This window comes from Melampsora larici-populina (genome assembly GCF_000204055.1).
Source record: "Melampsora larici-populina 98AG31 unplaced genomic scaffold MELLAscaffold_5, whole genome shotgun sequence".
Classification (NCBI taxonomy): Eukaryota; Fungi; Basidiomycota; class Pucciniomycetes; order Pucciniales; family Melampsoraceae; genus Melampsora; species Melampsora laricis-populina.
In genome coordinates, this window is record NW_006768769.1 from 1 (window position 1) to 9,050 (window position 9,050).

At 43.4% G+C, this 9,050-nt stretch overlaps 2 protein-coding genes across 2 annotated transcripts; both read left to right on the forward strand.

Annotated features, from left to right (window-relative positions):
* Positions 1 to 913: 913 nt before the first annotated feature.
* Positions 914 to 2,717, forward strand: MELLADRAFT_93357 (uncharacterized protein; the record flags this gene model as incomplete). Its single annotated transcript, XM_007405819.1, has 4 exons — positions 914 to 926; positions 1,119 to 1,246; positions 1,311 to 1,808; positions 1,872 to 2,717. 4 exons carry the CDS (start codon positions 914 to 916, stop codon positions 2,715 to 2,717), a joined length of 1,485 nt encoding a protein of 494 aa, XP_007405881.1.
* Positions 2,718 to 4,244: 1,527 nt separating this feature from the next.
* MELLADRAFT_102963 (uncharacterized protein) lies at positions 4,245 to 5,982 on the forward strand (the record flags this gene model as incomplete). The annotated part of the gene is made up of 4 exons (XM_007405820.1): positions 4,245 to 4,338; positions 4,419 to 5,022; positions 5,044 to 5,410; positions 5,482 to 5,982. 4 exons carry the CDS (start codon positions 4,245 to 4,247, stop codon positions 5,980 to 5,982), a joined length of 1,566 nt encoding a protein of 521 aa, XP_007405882.1.
* Between the last annotated feature and the right edge of the window lie 3,068 nt (positions 5,983 to 9,050).

Sequence of the window (9,050 nt, forward strand, 5' to 3'; positions counted from 1 at the left end):
TAAAACACAAGCAAGATTTGTTTACTTTTTGGCCGTGATCTTCCACCCAGTAATGAAGATACTGTTGGTAAGAGGATGAAAGGACAACCTTGCATCCAACATCAAGCCCACCTGTTTCCAAGGGGGAAACTATCAAGGTGAGCTCTTTGATCACCTGTTCTAAACTTAGCTGTTTACATTTCCACAAGATACAGAAAACTTATTGTGTTCTTGGAATTTTCATATAAACTTACGCTACAGCAGGAAACTTTTTCATGGTAATAACAGTAAAAACCTCAAACTTGAGACCCCCTAATTTGAATCTTTTTCATAGTAAAAGACATAGAAGACTCAAACTTGAAACCCCTTATTACAAACAAATCAATCTAAAAAAGGCTTGCACTATGTCCGTTTCCCCGTAGCACGCCGACGTGCACACACCAATCGCTTCCTGTAGAGGGTGGATAGAACCTATAAACAAGTCTCAGTGTTAAACCGAGAATGGCCTTTGTCAAGAGGCTCAGACAGCGAGAGCGTTAAACATGCTCCTTTGTTCATACTTTTATTGGGGACAACGGATATGCCCATAGCAAATTGCGACGTTATGTTTCGTTACGAGAAACATCCACCGTCCGATCAACAAGTGAGAGAACCCGCGCTTGAAACCCAGCGTAGCCATATATTGCGCGGGTTTCATATGCAGTTCCTCATGCGAAGGGAGTATCCACTTTCATGGGTGGGTCCACTCACAGACTTTTACTTGAGATCTTGCAACCAAACTGTTAGACAGCAGTCAGTCGTTGCCCGTCTGCTCAACTGATGCACTGCAGCAATTCAGTCTCGGCTGAGGCAGAGACACAGAATGTTCTCTTATCGAGAAAGATTACCGTGCTTTGGTTTGCCCTTGCACCTGACACAAAGGACTTCGGGCACTATGCAACTTGCTGGTTCGTTATATATATCTATATATATGTGTACTTTCTCCTTGCTCTCTCAAAAGTGTCCAATATTGTCATCAAGCTTCCTATTGATGCGACTCCCTAAAGTTCCTCTGATTGTATTCACGGAAATCTTGTTTCTTACCTTTACTTGAATTAAAAACTTGAATATCTATTTATCTACATCTCACTATACTCTAGTCACAATGCCCTTGAACCCGTACAAAACCTCAGTGACCAAATCCAAGAGCGTCAAGAGATGGTCTCGTGCGATTCGTGAAAATGATCATCTTGGCACGCTCTCAAAATCGGAAATGGTTCAGATCCATGTGCGTTCTTTTTCGGAACCATTTTGATATATTCTGGCTTATGCTTATTTCTTTTGTCTCTCAGTCCATTGTTCGCTGTCATTTCCGCGTGTTGATGTGCCGAGAGTCGGAATCATCACCCATCCCTCCCTCTCTTTCCAACCTCGAGAAGGAGGGTCTAATCGAACGCTTCCCAGTGGACAGTCCAATTCCCCACACCTCTTCTATGCCGGTGATAGATTCTACAGACTTTGTCAAAGTTGGAATTCACATGAAACCGGACGACTTGTATGAAGTCGAAATGGACTTGAAGCGCTTTGGCCTTCGCCGTTTCTCATTCGATTGGGAGACTGACTTAGTGGACCGTGTCAACTTCTTGGCCAGAGAGCTATTCTGGAATTCTTTCTACCGCGCAACACAATCGGACGCTTATAAATATCAAATTAGTGTACATCTACTCAGACGCCAAATCATCCTACCGGTTCTTTCGGCCGAATTTAATCGTTTGGCTTTGATGTACAAGGAACAATGTCGAAACACTGATGTCCTGGAGTACCATTACATGGTCGCTGAGAAAAAAAAGGTCAGGCAAACTTTGTGTTTTGTTTTCTTCACCTGCCCTGAGTTGACAACGTTATGATCTCAGGCTTGCAAGGAATACCACGACTTTTTGGTCAAGTCAGGCGTCGCGCCTGCTTTCGTGAATATCTTCCAGCCACGTAACTATGCTATTATGGGTGATATTTACGAAGTTAAAGTCATGAGTGGTAGCCATTCAGTCGACCAGTTACATATTGCGATACCCCGATGGTGGTCGCAGGCCACCATATCTTTTATGGAAGTCATCGAGGGTCGGGTCAACTATCAGGCCTCATCTCACACCGATTTTCCGGGAAATATCCGTCGTCCTTATAAATACGTCATCAGAACCTTAAATGAGTACGGTGTTGTACCCCGTCACCTGCCTTCCGGCGTCTATAGCAATGATTTCAAGGCCTCTTTACTACCAGCCGAGCTTTCCAATCTCAAGATGAAACCACCTGTCTTCCCCGAGATCACAATCATGACATCAATCTTTCCAGCAACTGCATTCAATTTTTTCGAACATCCAATTGATCATATGCTCAATGATTATTATACAAGTGATGATGATGTATCTTGCGACGAAGTTACTCATAGTGATACCGAAGTTCTCAACGACACTTTCTCTGCTGAAGAGACTGCACTCAAAGAGGTGGAAGATCGCTTCCACACTCAAATTGCTACTTTAAAGACCGAGATACGAAGTTCAATTACTATGTTAGAAGACTTCAAGAAAGATTTCGAGGTCTTGATCCCCAGCGGAATGGATGAATTGAAAAGGGCAAAAGAGAAAATCGAAAAGATTGACGCTAAGCTCGATGCCTTACAAGCGCAGTCAGAACAGGTTCAAAGTGAATCAGTATATGACGAAGCTGAACAAGATGTGGAACCCGTGGAGCACTCTGGCTGAACTGCTTGGTGAGGACTTACTCACTTGCAGCTATGTGACCTTCATCTTGACGTTATAGTGCTGACTAGATATTGTGCCTCATATTTTTTCAAATCGGTCAATAACATACTTCCCAACCATAAATCAAAAAGTCTGCAACCACTTCACTGAAAGGTCGCGAATGGGGCAATTTTGGTCTGTTAAACAGACCAAGCTGAGACTTTCAAAACCTTTTCAGATATTCTCGAAATAGCGTGTTCGATCCTCTCGTATTTTTGTTATCTCTTTGGGTATCTCTTTTTGTGGATGTAGTGTGGTTCCGATGCTGATATTATACAAGAATCAGCTTAAACCACTGTTTGGTTTCTCTTCCACCCCTGTTATCACCAAGTTTCTGTATCCTGCTACATGTTGGATGTATAGTTCTTAAGAACATAAACCAGAAATATGGTCGGTCTAGCTTGTGTTGATTATTGTTCTGGTTGATGTAACTGTGCTTGAATCAAATATATTGAATGTTCTGTGAAATTTGACTAAAGGCATTAACGCTCACGCAGGAGAAGCAACATGAACAGCAGCCACATATATTGAATGAAACTGGTAATGTTTGAGCGGCGAGATAGGAAATGCATTAATGTGAGCAACATCAACCCAAAATCGGAAATTTAACATGACCAAATCGAACGCTGGAAATTGTCAAAAGGTGGAGAGGGTTCCACCTTAATTAAAAATTCGAATCATTATCGTGATTGGTATGCTGTGATCTTTCACAACATACCAATCAACAGAGTGCCAACTTCAAAACACGTAATTGAGGGTGAAAAAAACTGAAAACAATGATGGGTGCTGTTCAAAAGTAATACCCCAATAGGACTTGGACATAGATCACAGTCTGCAGCGGAACTGGGTGGTTACGTTGTTCGAAAAACATAAATACAACTGTAGGGCTAATTGAGAGGGAGCTGAGCTACATCACAACGTGCAGGAACGAGGAGTTGGTATCATTAGCGTGTAGTTGCTTGGGTCTGGTGAAATGGTTCTGATCGCGACCGGTTGAGAGGGCTGATCTCTGACCAATCTTAACGCAGGCGAGCACATCTCTTCCGTGGAATAGCTGGATTTGCCCAAACACGTGTGCCAAATACCACCAAAATGTTGCTTGAGATATGTTAGGAACTGGCCAACGTCCCTTTGCAAAAAAAAATTCAAGTGGGTTGGTCAGGTGAGAAATAATAATGTCTAACGTGTTTCTTATGAATGAGACCAGTTCATGGAATGAAACATGCGTATGGGTCGCGGGCATACTTTGTGATGCAATGATCCCGATCGTCAGTTAGCCTAGTGGAGGCCTATGAAGTGATACGTTGATTGGTACGGAATCATCACTACTTGAAGGGCTGATTGTCAATGCTTCTTGATTCGTTGAGTTCTGCTTGTATGTTCATATTTTTAAAAGCTTCTGTGTAAATCGGTGAAATCAAATCTTTAGAATTCTTACTACAACCATACACTCTCTTAGTTATCCATATTTGACGTAAAATTCTAATCATGAGTACCCAACCAACTAGTACACAATTGACTCCCTCGTCGAATGCTGGGCTGAAAAGGCCTCGGATTGATGATGGAGGTGGTGGACGCCAAAGTGAGTTCCCTATTTGTCACGTAGCTACCAATTCACACGGTATGTTTTCTCAAATGATTCTGTAACGGTGCAAAAATAAGACGGCAACCCTGGTGGAGGAGAATCAGATTCGGAGGGTCTCGAAAGTTCAGGTGGGTCGAAACACTTGTACTTGATACCAATGTACAAACAGAAGGTCAGCTCATTGGATTACTCTAACGGTCATTGGGCTGTGACAGATGGCGATCTTACTCGTGAAGAAATCCTCGAACGCAAAAAATTCAAGACAGCAAGACTGAAAGTACAATCTCACATCAGACATCGTAATGAAGGCATCGGGAAAGTAGCGGCATCACATGAAATACCGAAAGCAGCAACGCCGCTTGCGAGAGCTATTCAAGAATTCTCTCGTATGCTCATGGGAATTCCTCGAAATTCAAGAACCGATTCAGCGTTAGAAAACGCTGGTTTACAGAAACTTCCCGAGCCTCCTTCTGACGCTGAACGCCACGCGTGGGAAACTCGGAAACAAAGGCGAGAGACGTTTGTTCGTGAGGCCCAGGACAAAGCAATGGTGAAATACCTTGCAAGGAAAGGGCCCGGGTTTAAACCTAACCGAAAGCAAAAGAAAACAGTCGAAAAAGACGCAGCAGAGATGGCCACTCTGAAGAATCCAATGCAGCCGGTGATATTCTCTTCGCGCATGTCGTCCGGTGGTTGAAATAGATACGCCCATCATTTTGGAACGCAATGTGAGGCTAGCTTGGCTATGGCCGGTTTTCCAAGGTGTACATTCGACTGGCTGGCATCGTATGATACGCCTTGGAATTCAGCTATGTCATTGATCATATTGGCTCATTGGGTAAAGACTTACGATGCAAACGGAGCTAGAGATTTTGGTATCCTGGTGTCAGATAACACTGCGTCAAATCGGGAAGAAGTACTCCGGCGCTGGGTTGGAAACAAGGCTACAAAATATAGAGAACAAACTCGAAATTGCGAGTTGTATAAGACTCCAGAAGGCCAAAAGATCCTGAAAGACAACATTGAAATAAATAAAAGTATTACACGTAAGAGGTTGAATAAAACAAAGGTTATCAGGATGCTGCTGTGCATCTAATCGTGTACAATCCAGATGCTGACTTTGTTTCCTTCAAAAAAAAGATCGTGGACGCCAGGTTGACTCAAGCCACCAGATTGTTCGGCAAAGATTCACTGGAGGTTGCGATGTTGTCACCTCCAGAGGTGCATTCCGACGAAGAGCTAATGGTGTCTAATGGGTCCGGATCTCGACAAAAGTTAAGGCTAGAATGGAGGAGCTCGGAACTAGATACTCTAATCAATTTGCTGGATCAAGTTCATCAAAAAAGACAAATCTTGCCAAAGGAGAAAAGATTGGCAAAACAATTGATTGAAAGGGGCGTGTACTCACCTAACCCGGATGCAGACAAATTTCCTCCCAAGGGTTACCAACTTTCCTTGGTTTCTCCAAATTGGTATGGACAGCAAGATGGTTTGCTTATAGCTGAATTAGAACTTGATGAAACAAATGCTTGGGACATCAAAAACTTGATCATGGAGGTGATGGACACATTTAAATCAATGTCCGAACGCGCAGCCGCTATGGCCGGGGTTGGTGGGTCAAACTCAATGTTGACTCAATGATGTGCTTCTGTTGTGAATAAACAAGGTCGGCTTTCAAATTTCTTAAACTCAAACCACTTATTGTATATAGATATATTAACATATTTTCGTGTGTTCATTCTTTTATGTTGTGTTATAGCCGGGCTACTGGGTAATATTCGATGTGAAAAAAGATGGTGCTCTCTGTGTGTAAACGACAATCTATTTCAAGTCTTTGAAATCTCATTCCATCAATGTATATAGCAATGTTCTCGTTTTGGTGGCTTCATTCTTTTATTTTCTGCTGAGCCGTAAGATATCTGTATATAGTTTTGTATATAGTTGTGAATAGGTATAAATAAATGATATACAGTTGTAACTCGCAGTGTGACATCTTCACATTTCAGTTACCGTCGTCTACTGATTGTTCCAACCATCCACAGCCCGATTTTTTTTACCTACCCTCAGAGTCATGGTACTCCATCTTTTGGAGTGTGATCTCATGACTCGATCACATTAAGACATATTATACCTGGCGTTATTCTCCCAGGAGCCGACCAAAAGAGGTGGCCGAGGGTTATGTCCTCTCCGGATTCATCACAACGACGATCGATCGAACTGACATCAAACGGTCATCATCCACATATACCACTTGAACAATGGTATACTCTACCAGATCACCGACCAAATGACATGATTTGATGATTGTGACGATTCAACCAATCAAATCTGTGTTCAATCTTGTTTCAGCCAAGCCGAATGAAGTAACCGTCATCGTCCACATATGACTGACATGATTTCAAACGAGGCCCCTAACCTCCAGTTGTTGGTGGGCACCAAACTTATGCCCACCATTTCGTTTGTGTTGCATCATGCCTGAGCAAACCTCAAGGGTTTCCGTTGAAGCTTGCGAAATATTCCATGTACCGTTTTTTGAGGTCCAAGATGCTTGATATTTCGCCTGCCAACTGTTTTCAAGCAATTGAAAACAGCAAATGCCCTCCGACAACCTCCTTAAGCCTTGACATTCGATGAGCACCCACATGTTCCTCATTTTCACCACATATTTGTGATTCTTCAATTGACCATCACTTTTTATCCTCAATTAATTCCGCCGACATCAACCAATTGCATCCATATTTTTTTTAAACGATCCAAATGGCGTCTTTCGGACCAAATCATACCTGCTGCACGTGTGTACCCCTTGGATGCTCTCAGCGTCAATTCAAAAAGAACGGAGAGACACACATTGGTCGGCTTTTCCACCGAACAAACTACCCGAATCACTTGAAAGCTTCAAATGCTGAAGCAACATCAAAGGCACAAGAACCTCACGTTCCCCTTGCGGAAAACACCACACAGGGATCTTCCGCTAGACCTCCACAACCAGGGGAGGAGGCTTTCACTCCTTCCAAAATCCATCTTTTTGGGAGTGACCAAGTGCGTAATAAACGACGTCGGTCTCCAGACCCACCCCCACTTGCTTCGACATCCCGTTTGGACGATGTAGCCCGGCCTCAAAAGAACCCCAGGGTAGTCGAACATTCTTCACATCAACTCACATTCAACTCCGGTCAATATTACACGCCCCGAACACTTCTTCAGCACCCATCTTGTGTTCAATCCATGCTTCAAGTGTTGAACACTCGCCTATTAAACCATGGCTCTATCAAGGCATGTCGAACAGCCCTCAAAATGGAACGGTTGAAAGTGATGACGTCTCTCCGCATCAACAACCCCGAAATCCAACCTGTCTGGGAAGAAATTCCCCTCACCATTCCTAAGCTGTTGAAGATATTCCACATCGACGCGCCTGTTCTTCAGTCACTCTCTTGTAAAGCATGTTTCTCTTTACACGGACTTATTCCAGAACAGCCATCCAAGACGCGATGTGATCACCTCCGATTCACTTCTAAAAAGTCTTCTACTGAAAAAATCAAGTGCAACACTCCACTATACAAGCCCCCCGCTCTGAACTCTACCAAACTCCGACCTGCTCAAATATTTTATCACCAAAATTTCATTGAATGGCTAGCAAGAATGTTACATTCACCAGTTTTTGAGAGCCATCTCGACAGCTCATTAACCCGCAAGCCTCCTACCAATGAGACTTTACAAGACATATGGGATGGGAGTATTTGGAAGACGTTCAAAAAAAATGGCCAGGTCTTTACACGCAAGTCTGGCAACTTAATCTTTGGCTTTTATGTTGACTGGTTTGATCCTTATGGATCCAAACGAGGGCGCCAACATAAAGCTGGGGTAATGCTTCTAATATGCTTCAATTTGCCCCCCGATGTTCGTTACCGAGCTGAGAACATGTTCCTTTATGGATTCACCCCTAGCCGACGAGAACCAAACAGTGAACAAATGAATTTCATATTAAAGCCTCTCATTTCTGAGCTTCTAGACCTTTGGAATGGCATCCGGTTCACCAAAACCGCAAACTACCCTACTGGACGCGTCATAACAATTGCTGTGTGGCCCCTTCTCGCGGACGTACCTGCAATGAAAAAGATATCCGGATTTTCTTCACACAACTCAACTTACTGGTGTTCCAAATGTTATATCAATTTGGACGACCTCAATGCACCTGATCACAAGTGCTTCCAGCCCCGTACCGCGCTTAAAGAGAAACGGCAGGCACAGAAATGGCAAGAGGCACCCACTCTGAAGCGCCAGGAACAACTATTGACAGAATTTGGTTCTCGACACTCTCCTTTCTATGACCTTCCGTATTGGCAGCCTTTAGATTTTGCTACTGTCGATGTAATGCACTGCCTCATCCTGGGCCTTTTAGCAGACTTATCCAATACTTACCTTCAAATTACGGCAGCAGGAAAGGCCCTCAAAACCCAGGAGGATTCTAATATAGCTGATGGTAAATACTTTGAGGTTGAACAACCTTCCATGCTTGGAAAGTTCGCAGACAAACCAGCGAGCTCACACCATTCCTCTGAAAGTCAACTAGATTTCAACTTTTCCTCATCCAAATCATCCACACGATCCCAATATACACGCGCTGCAAAATCAAAGTCGGACACCAGAAGTACGTTTGATCAGACTCAAGATCAATGAGATGCAGACGCAGATTTGGATGGCACAATCAA